Source organism: Cavia porcellus, unplaced genomic scaffold (genome assembly GCF_034190915.1).
Source record: "Cavia porcellus strain 051 isolate PalLab524CR breed Dunkin Hartley unplaced genomic scaffold, mCavPor4.1 scaffold_21, whole genome shotgun sequence".
NCBI lineage: Eukaryota > Metazoa > Chordata > Mammalia > Rodentia > Caviidae > Cavia > Cavia porcellus.
The window spans coordinates 50,104,614-50,129,863 of record NW_026947504.1 but is presented as its reverse complement, the minus strand read 5'-3'; the positions used below and the strand labels follow the sequence as shown (position 1 = coordinate 50,129,863).

Here is a 25,250-nt window from a genome sequence, read left to right as displayed (position 1 = left end):
TCAGCTGTAACCAGCTGGTGTCAAAAGGTCGAGTCTAAAATGTTTTCCTTGGACTCTCTTTCCAGTCATTATTCAGTAGCAACAAACCTATTTTCTAGCAATGTCATGTAATTTGAAAAGATATTAGTGTATGTGGATATATACTCAGATATAGTCATAAATGTTTGTGTTTCTCTACATTCAAAGAAAGGAAATCGCTATAAGTCAACCAGGTTTTAGAAAAAGGAAAATTAGACAAAGAGAAAGCAGAAAGATTAAGCATCATAAAAATTAGTATAAGCCAGGCCTAGTGGTACTTGGCTATAACACCAGCACTTGGGAGGTTGAGGCAGGAGGATCACTGAGCTGCACATCAAGGCACTGTCTCAAAAAACAAACAACAGAATTAATGTGACTGGAATGCAAATACTACAAAAAATAATAACATAAAAGAAAGAAGAAGGTAAAAAGAGATAATCCAAACCATTTCCAGGAAAACTTTGGAAAGGTAATTGTCCATAAAAGGAAAGGTAAGGAATCAAATTAAAACAACAAATTTTAAGTCACATTTATAAAATTATCCCTCACTTCTAAAGGTAACTGGCCATCATCAGGGTCTACAATCACTCTGATTAACATATCATGCCAACATGTATCTGTGAATATACGTAAGAATATACCAAAGCATATTGATTTTCCTTACAAATAAAAAATCCAGTGAAGATAGATTCCTTCCAATAAACAGACCTGTGATGTTGCATATACTGAGATACACAGAGCTATGTCACTGCAGTTTCATACTAATGTAGCACACTAGAAGCAGCTCCATACATTTTAGAGACACTAGAAAATGTTCAGGAACAAATATAAACTGGTAACGCTATCTACTCAAATGAAGATAAACAGGTAAAATAAAATATACACTATGTCCATTTGATATTTAATGGGAATCAGATATTAATCAGAAATAATAAGAAAGATTGCTGAATAAAAGCACTAACTGAAGGATTAACTGCTAGATACTTGAAGGAGTAGACAAAATGTTTCGAGCAGAGAATTAACATGTTCAAAGACGCAGACCATTTCATATGGTTACAATCAATCCAAATTTCCCAGAATAGCTTGTGAGACAGTAAAGCAGGTAAGGAGTCAGAAGAGATGAAGCCAGACAAGAGACAGGCCAGATGAGGTGTAGCCTTGTGTGCCAAGCTACAAACTCAGATTCAAGTGAAAATCACAAAACAATTTCATGCAGAGGAAGGACAACACTAGAGACAACAAGTTCATGTTAAGAAGCTATTGCAAACACATACTAATACACATTTTTTAAAGGAGCTACTGTAAAAGTAAACATGTTGGACAATGTGAGGAGGATTTGGTCAACATTTGAAATACAATGATAAAATGCAGGGGCTAAGGTAAAGGAAGTAACTGGAAGCCACTCACATTTGTTATTCGACATTGGAAGTGGTACAATCATCAAGAGATCCAAAAATGTGAGGACAACAGGTTTTAGAAGAATATGAAAAATCTTGCTTTTAAAATACTGAGACTGAAACATAAACTGTGAATCACTCACTTTTTAAAAACTGTTATTGAGTATCTACCTGGTGTCAACTCAGGATTTTAATAGAAACTCAAGAAATCATAAATGAGAATAGGACTTTCATGAAGAAATACCATATTCTTGATGTCCAAAATGTAGAATATGTTGTTTATGAATTTAAATTATGTACAGAAATCATTTTGGTAACAAGAGAAAAGCTACCTCCATTCTGAAACAGATAAGGGTGAATCAGCAGAGAATTCTGCTTGCCTTGAAGAATCCTAAGTTAACTAAAGCTTGTATCTTTCTGAATCAGACTGTAGGTCACCTAGTTATTAAGTTGCACAAATCATTCTTTTGGTTTATTTACTGGTACCTACCACTGATCAGACATTACTCTTGTTGCTAGAAATACACTTATGAACAGATGCCTGTGAGACAAAATAGAACAGACAAGACTAGTTCAAAGGTTTAGGGGCTGGACAATTCAAAAGACCAAAATGCCATGTATTGAAATGGAAAAGACTCCAGGAATAAAAAAGGTTGGACAAGAAACATGAATACTTTAGTCTGGAGATCTGAAGTTGGAAACACCTACTCTGTGATCCAAATCAAACAAACAAACAAACAAATGACTTTAAGATGGAGAGCTTAGTCCAAATTAGAGACTTCCACATCAGTATGTAAAAACCAAGCTCTCTACTGGAGTCACTTAGGGGATATCAAGCAAAGAGAACTTTGTAGTGTTTCAGTTGTAGGTTTCAATTTATTTATTTACTGGAGAAACAAAAATCAAAAGCACTTAGTGTGAAACAAGGAAAAGAAAAGCGATTTTGGCATCTTAGAAAAAGGAAAAGTCTCAATATAGAACCATCAACTGTGTCAAAAGTAATCAAATAAATTAAAGACCCTTCAGTTACCACTGCATTCGTTATGGACACTCTGATAACAACAGTTCCTACAAAGGGACATTCTGTTAAAGCAGCCAAACACTTGCCTTCTCACATGCGCAATCAGTAAATAAAAGAACTCAATTTGGCTCCTCAAGTGTCTCCTCTTTGTTCCAAACTTTACACATTAGAAATATTGTTCCTTGACGTTTTGTTTAAACAAGTCTATGTAAAAACACTTACCTCTCGATGTTAGCAACCGTATCTCTAATATTTTGGAAAGTGAATACTTGCTACAAATTAACATGGTGACTCTAATCTCATTTATTAAAAAGGGTGGCTGCATGAGAAAAGGGAGCTTCAACACTGTGACTTCCACCTAGAGGGGTGGTGAGCATGTGTTCAGGCTAGGAGTCAGGATAGTTGAGGATTTCCTTAAGGGCAGCAGCAGGCTGAAGATGCAGTACAAGAACTGAGCTCAGCAAAGCCCAGAGAAACTAAGACCAAGAAAGTGAACAGCCAAAAATGTAATTACAACCAGTGGTACCAATGTCAGCGATGTCATAAACTAGAAGGTAAAGACTAACTAACAAGTGACAGTAAAGTAGATGAACTATCAACAAAAAACTCAAGGATAATCAATATAGGGATAGAGCCAGCAGTCAAAGACAACGTTATGTACAAAGTAAATGATCAAAAAAAAAAAAATCATTAGAAGTAGCAAGAGATTAACAGCAAGACAGAGGAACATGCCACAATCTACATCATTTAACCAGCACAGCAGCTTTCTGCCCTTGCAGATTTCCTCATATATGAATTTATATCACTGAAACTCTCGCTAGTATATAATATGCTGCTGTCTATTATACTTCTGCAAGTAAATATGGGGGGTGCATTTCATGCCCGACCATTTTGGACAAACTTAAACATAAAATTCAAGGAACTCTGAAATATGGTGATGCCTGAATCTCTCTCTATGATCTGTTCCAATATTTGCAAATGCTGTCAGAATGGCTGCTTTCTATATGTTTGTGCTAAAGGAGTTTACAAGTTAGTTTAACAAAGAGCAAAAGGTCACTTGTGGGTCATCATGTTGATCCTAGATGTAGGTAGATGTTTTTATAAGTAAAAAAGACACTATGCTACACTGGAAAAACATACAAGCTGCACTAGTTAAATCCAGATTGAAAATAAGTACCGGTAAAATATCTAAATAGGAATTCTACCATACTGTAAATAATTATTATCTGAGACTAGAAGATAGAGTTAGACTGCTATTCATCTTCCTTGCCTCATAGCAGAAATCATCTGTCTCTCTTCATGCAATCAAATTTCACATTATCAAGTTAAGAAGAGTAAATGATGCTTAGAGAGAAACATTTTGCCTCCAGTGTAAATAAACTCTAAAGATTTAAAAATTCTATATAAATGCATTAATTCATAATTCATAGTAAAAGCTAAACAGACTACATAATGTAGACAAATACAGAAACAGTAAAGTATGTCAGCAGATGCAAAGTTCTGTGATTCTATGTATATTCCCAGTTCAATGTTCTATAAATGATAGATACAGTAAGAGATAAAGTCAGAGCTTGAAAAGTACATATGACCCACTTATAGTCTCAAAAAAATGGATTGCAATACTCAAATGGCTGTAAGTCACACGAACAGGAATGCCAAAGAACAAACTTTTATTTTTCTAAAATATTTTTCACATACTTCCTCTAAGACATCATTCATTTCTTCTGTATCTTCCTATGAATTTTGTTGAAGCTTCTAGTGTTGTAAAATTTTTTTTTTTTTTTTTTTTTTTTTTTTTTTTGTACCAGGAATTGAATTCAGGACCTTGAGCTTGCACTGTGCCAATGAGCTTTACCCATGGCCACAAGTGTTGTAACTTTAATATCAAATATGCAATAACTTTAAATTCCTGAGTATAATCTTCTTCAGGGTAGGAAGGTCTTTCATTCATCTTTGTAGTTCCAACAGCTGGTATAACCCAGGGCACAGTAGTCACTGAATAAGTAATTGGTTAATTAGAAGACTTAACACTTGCCTTTGAGACATGAGTTCTTTTTATCTAGCGAGTGGTGGATCATAGCATTAACAAAGATAACTATTATGTAGACTGACAAAACTGGCAGTAAATTTTGGGTAATATGAGCCACTATTTTATCCATAGATGTACTCAATACGATAGTATGAGCTCAAATTAGAATATTACTTTATTGTTTTTGAATATTAGCATAGTAGCATATTATTCACTGATCCATTTTATAGTTTGATACTTTAGCTGATTCATAGTTAAATCATCCTTCTGATGCAAACCACAGTAAGAACAGCAGTCAAAACAGAGAAATTAAACTCATCACTGCATCTTTCTGGGATATTTCAACTCTAGTGCTAAAAATAGATCCTCTACTAAAACTCTGTCCTTTATTTTGTCCTTCATTTCATGCGAAAATAATTTGTTTGAAATTGGAAATAACTAGTTAACAGTGATTTGGAGTAGCAGAGTGGAGGAGACACAACAGTAAATCAAGGATTATGATCTTGGGTGAAATAAAACAGGAGTTTTGTCAAGTGAAGGGGTTAGGGGAAACAAAATCAAGTGAAAGAAAATAAACTTGATAGTCTCTAGAAAGGCACTTGACCTTTGCTTTGTTTCAGGATGAGCTCAATATTTATTAGTTATTGCCTAATAGCAGATTTCAACGTAGAATAATTACAAGTCAAAAAAGATTTTGGTTTTTGATACTTTAATGAACCTAAGTTCTCAAAATCTAAAAATCCTGGTCACTGTTCCCACTCTGAGACACAGTAAAACAAGATCCAGCCAAACTTTCTAACACCTACTCCACAATTAAACTGAATGAAACCCAGAGACTAAAGAGTTCTACAGGGTTTTGTTTAGTTTTTTTTTTTTGCTTTTTTTAGGAAAGATTTAACTGGTTTTGCAGCAGCCATGAGAACGGAACTGTCAGTCTTTTACGATAGCTCCAAGTGCTGGCTTGTGAATGCACCAAGTATACGGGATGAGACCTGTTCCCACAAAGACAGGACTTTGAATCAAAGATAGCCCAGCGGCTTTGCCACCCTGTCCCAGAACTGCAGGGCGGCCTGAGACACTTGCCTTCACCTTCCTTCCCTCCTCCTCTTTTCACCTCGGGTCAGCTCTGTGCTGAGTTTAACAGCCCTCCGGTTTCCCCTCTCCAGATTCCCTTACTTCCCCTAAGCCCTTGCGCATCAACTCTAATGCTTGACGTTACAGCCTCAATCCATAAGCAAGTTTCAACAGCAGCATCATTTTCAAATTTCTGATTCATGAATATTACCACTGAAATGTCAATATATTTTAAAACATTTGTAAGTGTTTAACACAAGGCTTCCACTTATCTTTATTGTTTATATATGACCACCTCTGCACTTTTACATGCTATGATGAGACATGTTAGAACATGTGCATGTCTGACAGCTAATAAAGTGTGGAGCACTTTTCCTTTAGTAAAAATGCTAGAGATACCAAAGGCTTGGATTATATAGTTGTTTTTACTTCTTTGGAAAATGTATTCCAAAGTAAAAAGAATTATCTATCATAGAATCCTTAAAAAAGTATTCATCATCTAGCATCTCTTGCCCATGATGCATCAATGCTATCACTACAGTTAAGTCTTATAAGTTATGATGCTTGTAGAAAACTTCGTATTTAATCTCAATGAATTATGTACTGAAAAATGCTTCATATACTCAATTGTATATTATGATATTTTACCACAAAAATACTAAAGAGAAAATAACTGTTTTAATGAGCATCAAGAAATTGCAAGATTTAAATGTTCACTACAAAATAGAAGAGGTTGACAGAAGCACAACATACAGCCAGTAAATTATCAGTATCTAAAAAATGTACTAAATCGGGTTTTTAGAAACCTCGAAGTAGTAAAATAAAGGATTTAGATATATTTTAAGTGAGCAAGCTCAGAGACTGAAGATGCTACAGATTACCATCAAAGTATCAAAGATACTGATTTCACCCCTCTAGAAAACAAGCTTCCTTGTATCGCCCCTTATTCAGACTTGACCTGTAACAGAATTCCTCCTCCTCTCTGGATTCAGAAACTATGGAAAACATGCTTTCCCTTTAGAAAGTAATGCAGGGAAAATATTCTTATACCAGGTAAACCAAAATTAATGAAGGTTCTATTTCATTCATTCTACATTCAACCTTGGAAGATAAAGACAATGTTCACCTCCAGAGCAAAGGGTCCTGGCCCACCACAATAAAGATAATGCCACCCTTTGCAAAGGGTAGGCACATTTAGTTTATTACAAGAAACTCGGGTTTTAGAAGCTTTAAGTTCCTATCCTATAGCACAGTCTGCCATCTGTAGGTCAGTCTTTCTATGGAGTGCATGAATGACACAGACAAAAAAAACCGGATTAAATTGTCTTCAGACTGCCTTCCGAAATGAAACATTAGGTTCAACAATTTTTGGAACTAAGAATCATGAAGTTTATCAGCCAGTTAGAAGGCCATGCTGAAAGCCCTATTTCCCAGTATAGCCCTAACATAATAAAGGCACCAACTTAGGTATTTCAACAAGGATAAACAACACTTTCAAGAGTATCACGAGCACTTTCAAGCCTTTTACATCTTACATGAAAAGCAGATATATCATTCCCCTGAAAAAATATTCTGACTTACACTTTACAGATGATCAGAAGAGATGTTTAAGTGTTTAGGGAAACAGGATGAACACATCGGGCAGGTTTCAGGCAACTATGGCAATCATTTCAAACATAGGTCACCCTTGGTTATTCTAGGGAGCTTCCATGAAGGAACGCTGATACACTACGTTCATTATACAGGCACTTATCCCTGTACGGGGAGTCATACTACTAGAAAAGGTGGGAGGAAATGTGTGAGAAGCCTTCATTAAATACTCCGTGAGGCAACTTGAACATATACCTGTCGGCACATGAGCCAAGTTGCTAAGTTGCCAAGTTGCCGGTTCAAACTTGCAATAATCTTGCCCCAGCCCCTCAGAGTACTGGGATTCCAGGTTTATACCATCACGCTAGCTTTTTGGTTTTGGTCACAAGAGTTTATATCTGGCAGCACCCACAAAAGTGTGGCAAGTTGACATATTAGCTCCCAAGTAGTGGAAAACCTCAGACCATTCCTTCCCGTTCTTTGTATTCCTTGGCACAAATCCAAGGGGACTAGGTGAGGAAAAAGATGCAGCAGGAGGTCACTGCAGGGTAAAAGAAATATGCAGAAAAGAAAGCCAAACATCCACCCAAAAATTCTAGAATTGTCATACTTTGATGCCTTTCTTAACAAAAATAACTACAATTCAATCATCCCCATAACCAACAGCAAGCGTTTCGACAGACTCTTTGGAAACTCGACAGTACTTTTTATATTCTTGCAGACTATGGATCTGACAAGAGACGACACAAAGAAAAAGGAGAAGACAGACCCAAACAAAGAGAGAAAATTACAGTGACAGAAACTGCACACTGGTTAATCAACACATATTCCAGTCTTCTTCAAGGGGACACTAACACCTAGACAGTCACACACATAAGGACAGTACAGTACAGGTTAGATGAGGCAGAAGGTCTCTACGCCCTAGTGTTTCAGATGCTGGCCAGAGCACGTTTAGAATGGTATTTTCATCCGAACAGAACAAGGACATAGTAGCATTTCTTCCCCTGCATCATCCAGGGCTGCATGTTACCCACAGATTCCCTGGGCCTGCCAGGAATTGTGGAAAGCCCTAATACTACTTTATGCATAAACAGTCTAGAGCAGATGGGTTGCCTACATCTGAAAATTCTCATATTTGAGAAAAGAAAATAATGTACACTTATCTAAAGTCTGATATTTATATTTTCTTTGCTGAAAAGTCTAAGTTTAAATTATTTCCGGGACTCATTTTTCATTTTCTTACTATTTCAAAAAAGAGAAAATATGGATTCTATCATAATCATAATCAAACTAATATGTAATTCTTAAAAATGAATCTAAATGATGTTACCATAGTCCCTTCTTAATAAAAACTGGCTTTAATAAATATATCAAGAAGTTTATTATAGTATCTATAAGATATCAAAAAATTACCAACATCACTAACCATCCCTGACAATCTAATTAGTTACTAAGAAAACACTGTATTAGCAAGTAGTATTTAACTGAAATATCTAAAACATGGCAATCTTCAGAGACAAAAGATGGGTGAGTCAGGGAATAGATCTACAAAGAATGGAGGAATTGAAGGCCTCAGCTAAGGAGTGTCTTGGTTATTTCCTTTCGATGTTGAGACAAAATACTTGATACCCAAAGTTAGGGAAGGGAAGGTTTATTTCTTACAGGTTGGAGGTTTCAGTCCATACTCAGTTGGCTCCAAAATGACATGGCTGAGGGGCAGCAGTTTATAGCAGCTACATACAGCAAGCGCAACAGCAAAACAGAAAAAGATAGGCTTTCTTCCCATGGTTACACTGTATGCTGGCTCCACCCCTGGGTGGGTATAGCAGTCATACCACCAATTGGAGTACTAGAGGATGAACCAATCACAGACGCTAGATTTGGCCACATCCATAATTGTATGTGGCTGGGGGGTGGGGGGAGGGAGACCATCTGAACATGAACCATAACAGGGGTGAGGGCCTTCTATTGAGGACAATAAAAATGTTCTAAACTTAGTTGTGACTAATCCTACACATCTGTTACATCTTAATACCTTAATCTTGTGCTGAGTAAGAAGCCTAGGCCAAAAGAAAATGGAAATGATAAAAGCGTCAAATACAAATGGCCCACTAGACAAAAGGGAGAAGAAAAGAGAAGTGGTAAAAAGGAGAGAAAGATAGGGGAGTCAGAAAAAGATACAAGGCAAGAGACAGAAAAAGTAGTAGGCTACAGGGAATGTGTGGTAATGGTTTATGAATTCAAAAACTCCATCTGGCCCCCCAAAAACCTGCAGGTGTCAGATGCAGAGAACACATTGGAGCCACCAACTCCCCAGCCCTTTGAAGCCCAGAATGCGTGAAGAGGGCTCTTCCCACAGCCTCCATGCAATGCCAACCGTATGTTCAGATCTTCCATCCTGGGTCCTGGCCAAAGAAACACCCAGCAGCAGGGCTCCTGACTGACCACTCAAGACACCAGCGTGGGACGCATCTTGAGTTCATCAGTTTCACAGGTACTCACACGCCTCGATTCTCTTCACCTGTCATCTCTTTTAATTCTTATTTTCACTTAATATTTACACATTTTAATATTTAGCTATTCTTTTCCTATTACAGCTAGAAACAATTAAATGACAAGGAATATAGTTTTTTTTTAAATTGAAAATAATAAGTCTTTACGCATAAAAACTTGTACATATAAAACAAATTTACTTCATATCTATGAATGCACTAGTTTCCAGACTTTGCTGCTCATTAGAATCACCAGAGGATTCTTTTTTGAAAGTCCCAAAGGAGAGGTCACAACCAGGCCAAATGAACTTCCAAACACCAAAGGGGGGAAATCTTAGCCAACTTTTTCTTAAAAGACACTCCGTTTTGATCATTCCAATAATCACACCGATAAAAACTGCATGTCTACTTTTTTAAAGCAGAAACAGAGTGAATATTAATTATGCGGCTTAGAAAGTAAAATGACTAAGTCTAAAACATATTTTTTGGGGGGAAACATTTTAAAACATCTATAACCTTTTATTTCACTGTTACTAATGGAAACTCAATGTTTCATTTATGAAAAATTAAACAATGAAAGGTCATAACTTATATAATGGGCAAAACTGCTTTAAAGTTATAATTATGAGGCTTACTGAATAAATAATTCATAGGAATATGTTTATTTTACTGCCAGAAAAGAAACCTAAGGAAGAAAATCTAGCTATTTTACTGCTAGAAAAGAAACTGAAGGAAATAATCCTAGAACTTTGCCAAAATGCATTTATAAGAATGATGATGTAATAATAAATTTTAATTGTACATATTCATGAAAAAGTTATAAAATAAAATGGCATGCAATTTCCAATGTTTACATATAACCCAATCATTGATCACTTACAAAAAATATTATAGCAATAAGAACAAATCTTATAAAACTTACCTGCAGTTGAACTGAATTGTGCCGAAGTCCTTGTACGATAGACGAAAACCTATCGATGTGTCTTTCTTCCCCAGCTGAAGTTAAAGCTTCTAACACTTCTTCAAGGCTATTACAAATTTTGAGTCCATTAGTTAAATTGCAAGTAGCCATAATATATTATTTTTACCCTGCTAAAGGAGTCAAGATGACAATAATATTCTAGAAGAAGCTTACAGAATATATGCCAAATATCAAGCACTGCTATATGTTTTAGCTCATTTATTCCTGACAATACTGTATGAGGGTGCTGGAAAACATACATCACACTTAATCAATAGGCACTATATTAACCATTAAATTTTTTTATTTTTAATTGAAACAAATTGTACATATTTTTAGGGTGCTATGTGATGTCCCAATACATGTATACATTACATAATATTAAAATCAAGGTAAGCATACCTCCTCAAACATTCATAATTTCTTTATGATGCAAACATTTGAAATTCTTAAATTTTTTAAACATATAATACATTGTTGTATCCAAAGTCAGCCTATAGGAATTTCAATGTATATAATAATTATATGAGGTAGCTGCTATTATTTATCCATATTATAGATTTGGAAACTAAGAAAGAAAAAGGTTAAACAACTTATTCAGTCTTGCATCTACTATACAGTGGAGCAAGGATTTGACAGATCATGCAGCAAGCACTAAAATGCTCTTAAGCAATATACTCTAATGCCTCTCAAATTGGAGATGGTGCAGCAGTGAAAATACACAGTAGCAAAGTACTAAGATACAAATGTAAACTGTAATAATTATGCAAACATTAGATTTTCCTTCTCTTCTGAAGAATAGTTGTGGGTCTATTATAAAGGCTTAGTTTTTGGATGAAGGCATGTAGTCGTAAATGTTACATCATTTTGATATAAATTCTAAAGTCACAAAACAATGATACGGAGGAAGAGTGAGGAGGAGAAAACAGTAAAGGGGTAAAATGCTTAAAGAAAGATAAAGGGAAAGATGGATAAGAAAGAGCAAAAAAAAAGGGGAAGGGTGGGAAAAACAAGCATGAGTCAAAGGGAGAGCGAAGGGAAGGGAAGCAGGGGAAGGAGGCACTGGGAGAAAAGGATGGTGGAGGAGGGAAGGAGGAGAGGCTGGAAACACCAGGGACACCAGTGCACATGCACACATACCTGACACAGGTCAGCTCGGAGACCTGCGCAACAACATTCATACGGCCTTTGCTATTAGGAAAGAAAATCCCTAACACCCGATGCCCGACTTCCCTGCCTGAGACTCCAGTTGGGTTAGTTAAAGGCCTTCTCTAGGTCCACTATAGGTGCATGCTGGGGACACAAAGCCAGGCTTGGTGGTGCCTCTGGTGGTGCCTCTGACTGCCACCAGGGTAAGGTCCCACTAAGCCAACTCAAGCCTACCTGCTCCAGCTGGGCCTTTCCAAGGCTATTTTCCAATGAATGTAAGAGGTCCCACCTAGCAGGTGTCTACCGACAGCTGCCTGAGAGTTTTGTTCTGTTGTTTACTCAGTTTTCACAGTCATATCTTTTCTAAGAGACATTTTAAATGCTTCCTTATAATCAGAACCACAATCATTTTATAAAAATTTAAAAATATACGATAGTCTTTAATATGTATAATAGTCCGAGTTATGGTACTAACAAATGTGTTTAAGGTTTTTAAAGCTTCAGTGTGTACTTTATGACCAAAAACTTTGTATATTCAACCACTAAAATACTATTGCATATGTAAATCGCTAAATCTGCCTTACAAATTTTTTTCAAATGGTATTGCTGCATTTTATAAGGAGATACACAACACCCCTGGTTTAATTTAAGCCTATCTGAAAAAATTAGATTAAAAAGAATGCATTCATGTATTTTTCAATTTTCATTTGAAACTTTCATTTTAGGTTTGAATTTAAAATAGCAGTTTAAAATAAATACGAAGAAATCATTTTTTCACAGAAACACTGTATCCCATAACTTACATACCTATTATGACAAATAATTATTAAACATTTCTATTCAGCAGTAAAAACCTAAATCCGCTGCTTAAGAGTATTTCAAATTTATTTAAATTCTAAAGTAGAAATAGATGGCATTAAATAAATCAAATTTTCAAAAATTATTCTTTACCTATAGAAACAATGAAAACACTTACATGCTTTCCTCCCCTACAATGCACACTGCAGAGAGGAGTTTAACCACATCTGTCATCATACTGGGGTGCATAGGATCCATGGCTTTGGCTAATAAGGAAAGACTCCTCTCTTCACTCATAATTCTTTCCAAGCCATACTATCATATTTTGGAAACAGAAATTGAATATTAGCAGTTAGTGGAAAAAAATAACATCCTAGAGGAAATTCAGTTATTCAAAAATTTAGAAGATAACACATTTTTATACCTACTAAAGTCTAAAAATATAGTTTGTAGCACCCTGAAAAATTCACATAAGTATTTATGTCAAAAACTATGGGACTCTATCAAAGTACCCCATAGAGAATCCATGGAATTTTTCATCAGAAACACACAAAACAAACAGCAGATATTAAAAGAGAAGCCATGAGGATCTTTTCCCTGGAAAAGAAAGTTGTTAAGAAAGCTATAAAACCACAAGTAAACAGATCAGTACTATAAAAGAGAAACATAATATAAATTGTCATTGTGTGTAATTATGTTATTTTTTCAATAAAGAGATAAAAACTTATTTTCAAGAAAATTAATTCAATGTACCTAAAACAGTATCATTTCAGTAGGAAACAATGCAAAAACATTTCATTGATGAGATATTTCACTTTTTGCTTCCTAAGAATTAAAATCCAGTTGTGCTTATGTAGCACATTTCAATTCAGACTAAACACATTTCAAAGCCGTATTTGACAAACATATTGCACAGTACAGATCTAGATATTAGCACTTAGTTTATGACTAGGCAAAGGTAAAAGGTATTTGGAAAGATACCAGGTAGAAAATGACATAACGAGTATATGCATTCAAATTAGAATGGTATTTATGTTCAGGAAAACAATGCAGTTGTAATTTCAATTCTTTCTGTGTCTCTTGTGCGCGCGCATGCGCGTGCTAAAATTCCTTGACTTCTTCCAGGAAGCTACATCCAAGGATATGTCACTTGGATTTACTAACAATGTATGGAAATATCAAAATACAAAGGATGACCAGAAGCAATAAACAATACTATTTGCCTCTGATGCATTTCAGGTGACTTTCTGAAGAGGAAAAATTGGTGTCACTCAGCACTAAAAAGGGGCTCCAATTCCAGTTATAAATGTGCAAGATGAAGCTCAAAAGTAGGGGTACATAGAAGAACCAAAGTCAAATCTGTAATATGCTCAGACTCAAATGCTTTCATTATTGTGAAATCTAATTAGTCTAACTGTCCTATCTAATATGCATATGACACTTTTGGTAAAGAAAATGTTTCATTGTGCTGAAGCACTACATATATGTGGAACCAGGAACTTATGACCTCACTTGCCAGGCAGGTGCTGTGCCACTGAGCTATATCCCTAACCCCTGCATTTGTTCTAAATCTCTATCAAATGAACACTGATACAGTGAAGGAAGGCAGGTAAAGGGCCTTGTGCAGGACTGACTTTTCTGTCTCATTGGTTATGGGGGAAGGTGTTACATAGAGATCACCAATCTTGTCAAGAAATGCTCACTTTCATGATGTCCTGGATGTTCCACAGCTGGAACTAGAGAATGAAAAACCAGGCATAAAGTCCAAAGCCAGAATGTGTCTCAGTAATCATTCCAATGAACTGTTAGTAGCTTATTAGGTACTGTTTAAGTGTCCCCTGTATCAGTATTACATGGTTTCTACAGCCATTCAATTCACGTAACCATCTTCTCCAAATTGAACTACCCACCTTATCTGCCAAGCCCTGTGGATCTAAATTATATGGTGTGGGGAATAAAAGAGCATTCTCTGATTTCATGATTTTAACCATCAGAGTTGGTGAACACAAAATCCCACCACAGGGAGGATCCTCTGATTTTGCTCATGTACAAATATGTAATACTCACTTTAAAACTGCAATGAGCCAGGTTAGTACTTCTGAGTATTACTAATCACAGAATTGTTATCTACTTGTATAAGATTACACCTACTTAATTATTTATAAAAGAAGCAACAAATAAAATTGTTAATTTTACTACTACTAAAGAAATAGCTTGAGAAATAGCTTACCAGTACTAGCATTTCAGTGCTTTCAATGAAGGCCATTACAGGTCAGAGAGGTATGAAAAATTTTGGAAGGTTTAACGATGTATCTTTCCTGAATATCAAGGACCCACTCAGAGGAATATGATAACTGGCCCATGCTAACCTAAGAACCAAGGCCAGCTTCTTCCTCTTTATTCTACAAGATGCCTATTGTTACCTAATAGATGGAATTTCCAGCCACTGAAGTTGATAACCAACATGTAAGACTACATTGTAAGAATAATGGTGGTCACAAACTATCATGATTTTATCCTAGTAATAAAGAGAATTTCAGTAACAGGCTGGCTTCAGGAATAAGGCACCCACCCTTGTTGTGGGTCAACACACACAAAAAAGTCAAATGACTAAAACGAATTCTCTGTTTAGCTGTCTTTAAATTTAAATAAATTACCTTTTCATCTTTTTATTTTCTTCCTCCTAAGAATTTAAAATCTTTATCCATTTAAAAACAGTCCAATTTGTTATAAAAACAATCATGTAATGTTACCAAATTTATTCATATTAGTGACAATTATTAGAACCAAATAAGGTTTCACATTTTTTTCTCTGAAACTCTGTATTTTCATTAATCAATAAACTCTCAGAAATATATTAAATAACAAATTTTGTATTTACAGATATAATCAAATAAAGTTTAGGAAAAATATCAACCAGTCTTCAGAGGTGTAGGGAGGAGAGCTTTGATTAAAACTTTCACATGTTAAGCTTAGAATTCAGATATTACTGATCCTAAAACCTAGAATGGGGAACAGTATCATCAGGATGGGTGACAGTATCAAATAAAAAGCCAATATTTTGCAGTTACACAAACTATAATCAGTAAGTCTATTATAAAACAATAAGCTAGATAAGAACATAAAGTCTATTCTTCCTCAAATTCAGTGTCAAACAAGGTAGGAATATTATTATCTATTTATGTTATGGCTCCCCTCTGTTAACGTTCAGAGGTAGGAATGTAGGACGGTGACTGGGTTATGGGGGCTCTGTGTTCATCAGTGGAGTGATCCACTGATGAGTTCACAGTTGTATACACATTTAGGAGTAGGGTCCAATCAGAAGGGACAGAGCATTACTGCCATGCTTTTAAAGGTGCTTTCTTTTCTCTTCCTTCCCCCCCGCTTCTTTCTCTCCTCCTCTCCAGTCTCTCCCTTTCTCTTACCCCTTTGCACCTCGCTTTTTCTTCTCCTTCTCCTCTTTCTCTTCCCTCTCTTCTCCATCCCCGATCTCCACTCGCTCTGACCTCCTGCCCCTCTCTGTTATCTCGCTACCATGAATGCAGTAACTTTTCCCTGCCAGCCCTTTCACTTGCCATTTGTGCACTGGATCCAGCTGACCGTGGACACTAACCATGAGACAAAATAAACTTCCCCGTTTAAGGTGCAGGCAGTGGGTACTCTGTCCCAGTGACAAGAAAGTAACACAGGAAACTGGTGTCTACGGTAGAGTCATTGCTTGATTGTATGGTACCATGTCTTCAGACGCCTACTCAACTATTATCTAGGAGAATTTTAGAAAGATTCAGAGGTGCAACTTGAAGGATTTTAGAATGTTGTAGGCAGAAACTGATAGATCCTGTTGGGAGATTAAAGATTAGAAATCCAGAATATCGACAGAAATGTAAACAGTTTTTAAAAGCTAGACTCATGAGGTTTCAGTTGGGAATGAGGGTTCTATTAGAAACTGAAGGGGAACTCGTGTGTATTACATTTTGACAACAAATTTATGTACAGTCTCCCAATGTTCTAAGACATCGTGGAAGCCTAAATTTAAAGAGGAAAAACAAATTAATCTGGCAAAGGAAATTTCAAAGCAGCTTAATGTTAAAGCTGTGGCATGGGTACTGGTGGTTGATTCCAGTCAGATTTACAGTAAGAATAAGGAACAAAATGCAAAACCAAAAGATGTGAGAAATTGTAGAACATGGTATAAATTTGGGGCCACAAAAAGTATGGTTGCTGAAAATTTTAGAACAAATAGTTAAGTACTTTGCACCTGAACAGCAGGAAAGATTCTTTGAAGAGATATTAGGAACTGGCCAAACTCCACTCATCAAAAGTTTAAGAGTGGGGGCTGGGGATTTAGCTCAGCGGCATAAGCGCCTGCCTTGAAAGCAGGGAGTCATGAGTTCGATCCCTGGTACTGATAAAAAGGAAAAAAAAAAAGACAAAAAAAAAAAAAAAAAAAAAGTTTAAGAGTGCAAAAGAGTAAGCTCTTTTAAGAGACTTTAAAAATAAAGCACCCAGAGCACTTTGCTCACTTGGGAGACCCTAAGGAAATGTATTTCTGATTTTAGCCATTCAGGCACTTGGAGGCCACTGCAACAGTGGTGCAAAGGAGTTTGGATACTGGTTAAACTGGTGGCAAACCTTGGAATAACCCATGTGGTGTTGGCTTTCTAAGCATGCAAACTGCAAGAGTTTTGAGGTCACCAAGGCTTCCATCCAGATTTTAGAAGAAAGTTTAAGAGGACAGGCAAAAATGTGTGACTGAGTCACAGACCCTGCAAGGAGTCCCTCACATTTCGATGCATAAAACTATGAGAGTTAAGCTAAACCTTCAGTAGAGACCTCTTCCTCTCTCACTCTCCTCCCAGTCTCCTCTCTCCTCACCGTTTCCTCTCCTCCCTGTGCTCTCTGCTTCCTGACCATCATGGATTAAGCAACTGTCTTCTACCAGGCCATTCCACCATCCTGTTTTTGCCTTGGAACAAGTCAACCATGGACTAAACCCACTAAAATTGTGAGCCATAATAAACTTCTTTAAGTTGCAGGTTTGGGGCACTTTGTCATAGCAAAAGGAAAGTAACTTATACACCATGGTATTCACCTTAACCAGGGTATACTTAATAAGTTCAAATTACAATCCACACGTCTCTGTGGTCCTCCTCTACTCTTCTCCTTCCCTTCCCCTTTCCTTAATGAAATTTCCAATTTTTATATTCTCACTTAGAAAGATTGTCCTGAAGAATTCTATGAATGCAAGAGAAAAGATCTCTTCCTTATCAGGAGTTTCTGATTATTTTTATTATTTATTACTCTTGAATGATACAAAAAAACCTAGCTAATATGTCTAAAATGTAATTCTTAAAGAATAATGAAATCAGAATGGAAAGAACATGTGATTTTATATCAGATATTTTACTTGAAAATCTTGGTATGTAATTTGAAAGGATAAGGAAAGAAAAATATTTCATTGGTAAAAAATAGACTACTTAGCTACAGAAAATGTTTTAAACTACAGTACATCAATAATTCAGTAACAGAATTATTTAGAAAACATAAATATTTGCTATACTTACTAAAAAGAAATAAACAGCAATTTATACACTAGCACTTAAGTACACAGTCCTGAAGTTTAATACAATAAGGAGAAATATTCAACATTAAAATAAATCAGAAGTACACAGACAAAGTTCATTGTATCATCACAGATAAAATTACTTCCCCTGATGTTCAAGAACAATTAAAATATTGATCATTACTTCACACCTCAATAGTTATATATGCTCAATTTAGAAACAAAGAGGAAGAAGATATTGCTAATTTCAGCAATTAACAGTACATGAGAAAAAAGAAAAAGAAACAGTGAGACAAATACAACTTCAGTAAAGAGCTAAAGGATTTCTCCTTTTTGATGTATGCTCTTTAAATATGAAAAATATGAAATCCTATAAATTTTATACATTATTCTTGTCTCAATATTTCTTGTATTAGAAATTATTGTTCCAACTCTGGAACCCTGCTATGACAATTTACATTAATTTTATTATAGATTTCAAATTCTTAAATAAATTATAAGAACAAATATTTTCAAATTAATAGTTTGGTAACTGCAGACTATATCTAATGTATTCTATATTCTCATTTAGAAAGGTTTTTGTTTTCATTTCGAGACAAATATGTTGGCAAGGCTGACCTCAAGCTCAGCATCCATCTAACCCAATCCCCTGAGTAACCGGGAACAAAGGTGGACTCCACTACATAGAATTTATGTATTATTTGGAAGTTTATTCATAGTGTACTTTTAAAAATTACAACAGAGAAACAGGACAAAATGAGAGGTTAGAAAAAGTGGAAGAGGAACAGTGAAAAGTGGAGGAGAAAGAATACATCTATAGATGGACAGTTAAGCACTACAAGAGGGTCTATTAAATCCCAAGTCTCTCCTTTGCAAGAGTTGGTTTCATTCAAAAGTAGAATCTGATTCAATACTTTTTCCATGACATACATAAAAATGACATTACAAAACTAATTCACTTGAGAGCTGGGATGACACATACTAATAATCACCAGTGTACATACCTGTGTATTCATCAAAGCCTTTAGACACTGAATGACTTTGTGTTGATTCTTCTTTACAACTTTTTCTTGTCTGTATTAACATAAAATTTACTAATATTAGAATTACAATTGAACATACACATGTAGCTTAACTGATTCTTTACAATACTTACATTTTTCCACTAATCAGTTTTTCCAAAATATTTAGTAATAATCCAAGTCCTTCATGTCCAAAACTTTCCACCCAGCTAAAAAAGAAAAGGAAAAAAGACAATTAGACATTAAGCCAGTGTCCTACTTTGAAATATGAGGATAATGCGCAGACTGGCAGGAATTCCATAATTACAACCACAACATAACAGACCAAATACAAAATCACTCATGATATGGATCTTGGTAGTGAGATACAGGAATAAAGACTGGCTAAGCCAACTGAGCGCTAAGTTCAGCTTGCACTGCCTTGCATGAGTTGACTATGTCCAAATTCTCCAAACTCCATATTCAAAGACATAATTTTGTCCTGGGTAACACGAGTACGCAACATAGAAACTGGTGAAAGCGACCAAGTAGAGCTTTATACACCATGCAACTGGCTAAAACATGTTTACCAGCATGACACTGGATAAGCCTGACTTGGAACTATTCTAAAGAGTACAAATTAAACAAGTTGAGCGAAGATATTTAGAGAAATAATGCAGAATGACACAAAATATTAATGAGAAAAGTTAACAACATGAAAAGGGATGTTTTAAGAGAATTTCATATATTAAAATGAATGTCTAGAACTGTTAAGAATTTCCTGAGTTGTGTTAAAAAAAAAAATCTAGATTTATCCACTTTGTTAGTATACGTTTGCAGCACAGAATGACGACACTCCCTGTAGGGGGTTGGTACATGTGTATACACATTTCTGTTCCCATCTTTCTCCCTTTCCCTCCACCTCCATTTACTTTTCTAGAGTGAGATTCATTTTTTTTTATCTTGTAAGACCTTATAATGGTAATTACCATATATACAGATTGAAATACAGAAAAATAAGACAAAGAACACAGGAAATATAAAAGACAATTGTGAGTACAGCACACTTTTAACACTGTGTTACGATATCTTTGTCCTATTTTCCTATATCTGTCTTCTATTTTGTGATATACAGATAGAGATGATATATCTAGATAGATAAATGGTTTTTATATAAGAGAAATCACATGATATTTAAGCTTCTGAGTCTTGAGTTGCTTCACTTAACATTATGGTCTCAAGATCCATCCATTTGCCTACAAGTGACTCAAGTTCATTCTTTTTATGGCAGAATAATACTCAATTTATGTAAATATCACACTTTATCTATTTTTCTGTTGATAGACATATAGGCTGTTTCCAAGATTTAGCTATTGTGACCTGAAATGTTATAAATATGGATATGCATAATCACTATGACATGGTATCTTTAACTCTTTTCAGAAGATCCTTTACCTACAAGGGGGACAGCTAGGTAAAATGGAATTTCTACTTTCAGTTTTTTGAGGAATTTCCATACTAATTTCCATAGTGTGTCTACTAGTTTACACTCCTGCCAACAATGGAAAAGGGTTTCCTTCTTCCCACAGCCTCGCCAGCATTTACTACTGTTGATTTCTTGATAGCAGTCATTCTGTCTGAAGTGAAACAGACTCGCAGTATTGTTTTACTTTATCTTTCTGGAATGGCCAGTGATGTTGAACATGTATTTATTGGCCACTTGCACTTCTTCATCTGAAAAGAACTACATTTATTTCAAATACCCATTTTTATTTGGGCCTTTAATTTTGGGAAAGTTTAATTTTTTTGAGTTTTTGCCACAGTCTAGATACTAGTTTTCTGTTTGAGAAGTAGTGGTCAAAATTTTTCCCATTCTGTAGGTGGCGCTTCACTCTGTTCGTGGTTTCCTTTGCTGTGCAGGAGTGTTTTAATTTAATGTGATGCCATTTGTTGATTCCTGCATTTCCTGTGTAACTGGGGATTTGTTCAGGAAATCTTTGTCTATATCAATGTCTTCAAGAGTTTTATTTATTCAGTCGTCCACCAGGTTAAACATTTCTAACGTTAAAAGCTTTGATCCATTTTGATTTTAAATCATCCATTTCCATTTTGACAATACCTGTTTCATAAAGCTGCTGATACAATTGTGGTGCATAAGTAACAAGAACATCATTAAAGCTAGAAACAGTTTACTGTGAGCACCAAAAAACTACCATAGTAAAAATAAATGTATTATCTGTAGAAATTTGGAAACCTTGGCACATTTTTTAAAAAAAGTTATAATCTGCCTCTAAAAAATAGAGAAAACAAAAGGAAATAGTAGAACATGTATGTGCATATTTCTTTGAAAACATGTATTTGTATGTGTGTGTAGTGCTTGAAGAGAAAGACTAAGGACAAAATTTCATCAAAAAATCAAGAGAAAATCATAAAGAATAAAAACATTAAAGTCACATACCATTTCAATAGCATTTTCTTAACATATAATACTGCTGATAAAAAAAATAAGAAAAGCTAGAGTAGTCAAAATAATGTGATAATAACTTTAAAACAAATACACCAGTGAAAAAGAATGGAGATTCTAGAAGTAAGTCCGCATGTCAAGAACCAATTTTTAGCAAAGTTTCTAACAACACACAATGGAAAAGGGGATAATTTTTTCAATAAACAGTGTTGGAGAAATGTGGTATCCTTATGCAGAAGAATGAAATTGGACTCCCACCTCTCACCAGTAGCAACAATCAACTCTAAGTGGAATAAAGATTTTAAAATAGTACTGGAACTATGCAGCTACTTAAAAAAAAAGCACAGAGGACATACTGCAGGATATTGAAATGAGCGTGAACTTTCAATGACATATCAAAAGCAGAAAAATAAAAGCAAAAACAAACTAAAAGGCATCTGCACAGTAAAGAAAGAATTATCACAGCATGAGATAATCTAACAAATGAAACAAAGTATTTGAAAACTATACATCTGGCAAGGAGTAATATCCAGGATATACCTGGAACTCTGCAAACTCAATAGCAAAATATGACCAACTAAACATCAGGCAACAGACTTGAATAGAGACTTGAGCACAGTTCTAAAAAGAAGACATACAAATAACCAATAGGTATAGGAAAAATGTTCAGCATCACTAATCATGAGGGAAACACAAGTCAAAATCACAGTAAGATATCACCTCACGCCAGTAAGAATGGCTACTATCAGACTAAAGAAATGGGACGTGGTGGCACACACCTGTAATCCCGCTGAAGCAAAAGAGTCACAAGTTCAAGCCCAGCCTGGGCAATTTAGCAACTTATGAGATCCTGTCTCAAAACAAAAAGGTTGGGGATGCAGCACGGAGTGAAGGTCAGGGGTCAAGCTACAGTATCATGACAAAACATTAAAAAGATAAAAGACAGGAAGTGATGACAAGGATGTAGAGGACATAGAGACAAAAGAACATTAGACACTGCTCACAGGGTCAGTAACTAGGATAACCATTACGGAAAACAGTATGGTGGCTCCCCAAAAATTAAAAATCAGAACTACTATATGATCCAGGAACAGCACACACACACACACACACACACACACACACACACACACACACACACACGGTACACATCCAAAGGAAACAAAATCATTAAGTTGAAGAGACAGCTGCACACTCATGTGCAGCCTATTCAAAATAGTAAGAAATGGAAACCTAAGTGTCCTGGCATTAAAGCCAACATGGGCAGACCCAAAGATCACTACGTTAAGTGAGATAAGCCTGGCACACAGAGACAACTATCAAGTGATCTCATGTGTGAAATTTAGAAAACTTGAGCTCATAAAAGTTGCCAGTAGACTGGGGTTTACTAGTGATTGCCAAGAACAGGTGGAAGGAGGGAAGAATGGATAAAGGGCACTAAATCACAACTAGATAGCTGGGTAATTACAGACAACAGTTATATACCACAGATCTCCAAAAGCCAGGAGAGGGCTGGGGATTTAGCTCAGGAGCGTAAGCACCTGCCTGGCAAGCGACGGGTCGTGAGTATGATATCCAGTACAAAAAAAAACAAAAAGCCAGAAGAAAGGGCTGTGAATACTTTTACCAAAAAGAAATGGTAAATACTGCAGAAGAATGACATGTTTAACCATATTTAAACGTTATACAATGTATATATCTCAGTGGCACACAGTACTCCATTATATAGTTTTTAAATTCTCAGTGAAAAAAAAGTTTAAAAAACACATTGTTTAAAATGAAACTGATGCTCACAAACTAAGAGAGGGGTGGAGAGGGGGTGAAAATAAAGAATTGAGATGTATTATGTACATGTACCAGTTCCCTACAATAAATGCAATCAAAAATATACTAATAAAATTTAAAAATAAATAATACATACGATACAATACAATACAATGAATCTCACTCGCACATTCTGTAAGCACAACTTGGCTAAAATTGATGATGTGAGAAAAAAGAAAGGAAAATATCTTTGGAGGAATTTTCTTCCCATTGAGATTGACAAGCTATTTGTAAGACTACTTTACTCTCTCTTCTTTATACAGTAAAAGCTCTGGAATATCTAAGTCAAGAATGCACAAAAACAGAAAAGATACTCTCTACAAGAGACTTGGCTATTATGGTAAAGATGAGGAAAATCACAATGTAGAAGTTGCTGTTTTCAAACTAAGGCGCTACTTCAAAAGTGAAGAGTTTACTGTCCTCTATCAGCAACAGACAGATCACCTGTAGGCATTTCAAATCTTGCTTTCATGCTTCACAAAAATCCCTACAGTATCCGCTTAACTGTTTGCCTTGCTGACATCCTATTCTGTGTTTATTCTTATTTCACATGCAGCAGGGAAGCCTGAAATCAAACATGTAAGGAGTAATTTGAGAGCATTCCTCGGCTGGTATTGAGATGCATGAAGAGTCCGTGTTCATCAGGTCCTCTTATGCTAGTACTTCCCAGTAGGCATTCAAAATTTTATTTCAAGTGAATTTTCAACCATCTCTGTATTGTAAAGTATATCCATATAGACATTCTAAGCTAATATAAATCATTGAGAGTTTTTTATACTTCTGTCATCTTTAATCAACTACAGAATAAAGTTATATCACAAAAATGTCTTATACCAAAATATATAAAGGAATTTTAAATTATGTTAATATAACAAAAGTCTTTGTTGCACTTAATGTGTTTATTTTCTGACACATTATAGAATTTAGGAGGCATACCAATCCATGTAAATCAGTAAGTTCTCTGATCTGAGTAATTAATAATACAATTTAGCTACTTAAAATATATCACTCCTAGCATAATAAGTGTAACAGGAATAATGGGACCCACAGAAGGTCTCAAATCAACTATATCTAGACTCACTAGATACTCTCTTGTAAACTGCAGAACATGAATCATTAAAATACAATTTATACTCACTCATGTATATTACATAAAAACTAATTCTGAATAAAACAAGACACATTAAGGCTGCATGTAAGGACCCATTCTACCAAATCACTCTGCATTACAATCTTCACGGTGGAAATTTATTTCTCGACAACATCACAAAGTCACAGAGTAAGCAGTACCTTACAGTATGCTTAAAAACATCAAAAATAATGAGACAAGATACAGGGAGAGAAAACAGCCTGCTAATAACTAATGGAACAACATGTTTAAACATAAAAATAAAACTGATTATTAATTGAAAAAGCAATACTAAAACAAATTAAATATGCATAAAAATTATCCCAGTTTTTTCAAAAAATTCCAAAGTCAAAATATTGTTGTATTAACAATTTCTCAGGGGCTGGGGATTTAGTTCAGTGGCATAAGTGCCTGCCTGGCAAGCGCGAGGTTGTGAGTTCGATCCCTGGTACTGCTAAAAAAAAAAAAAAAAGAAAAACGATTTCTCATTCACCATCCCGACCCCTCAGGTGTTTAATTTCCACTCCGACTGCTTACAGCAATACTGTCTTTAAGGACGGGGTACAAACATCACTCCTTATTTCTGGATAAAGATGGTCAAGATAAAAGTGATACTGAGTAAGCAGGTCTGCAGTCTTGACAAAGGTTTATTAAAATCCACAGCTTTCTACAAAGTGAAAAATTTCTCATCATCGCTGGGCGAAACAACCTGGGAAAACATTATCAAGTCATCTATAAAT

The 25,250-nt window shown here is 35.4% G+C and overlaps 1 protein-coding gene across 2 annotated transcripts in view; it reads right to left on the bottom strand.

Moving 5' to 3' along the window:
* Positions 1 to 25,250, bottom strand: part of Diaph3 (diaphanous related formin 3) — a 462,609-nt gene that overhangs the window by 315,968 nt on the left and 121,391 nt on the right. For both annotated transcript variants that reach the window (XM_063232700.1, XM_063232701.1), the window contains 4 exons: positions 19,249 to 19,323; positions 19,097 to 19,166; positions 12,708 to 12,844; positions 10,544 to 10,649 (listed from right to left, as the gene is read on the bottom strand). In XM_063232700.1, coding sequence (XP_063088770.1) covers positions 10,544 to 10,649; positions 12,708 to 12,844; positions 19,097 to 19,166; positions 19,249 to 19,323 — 388 coding nt within the window. The remainder of the gene's footprint in view (positions 1 to 10,543; positions 10,650 to 12,707; positions 12,845 to 19,096; positions 19,167 to 19,248; positions 19,324 to 25,250) is intronic.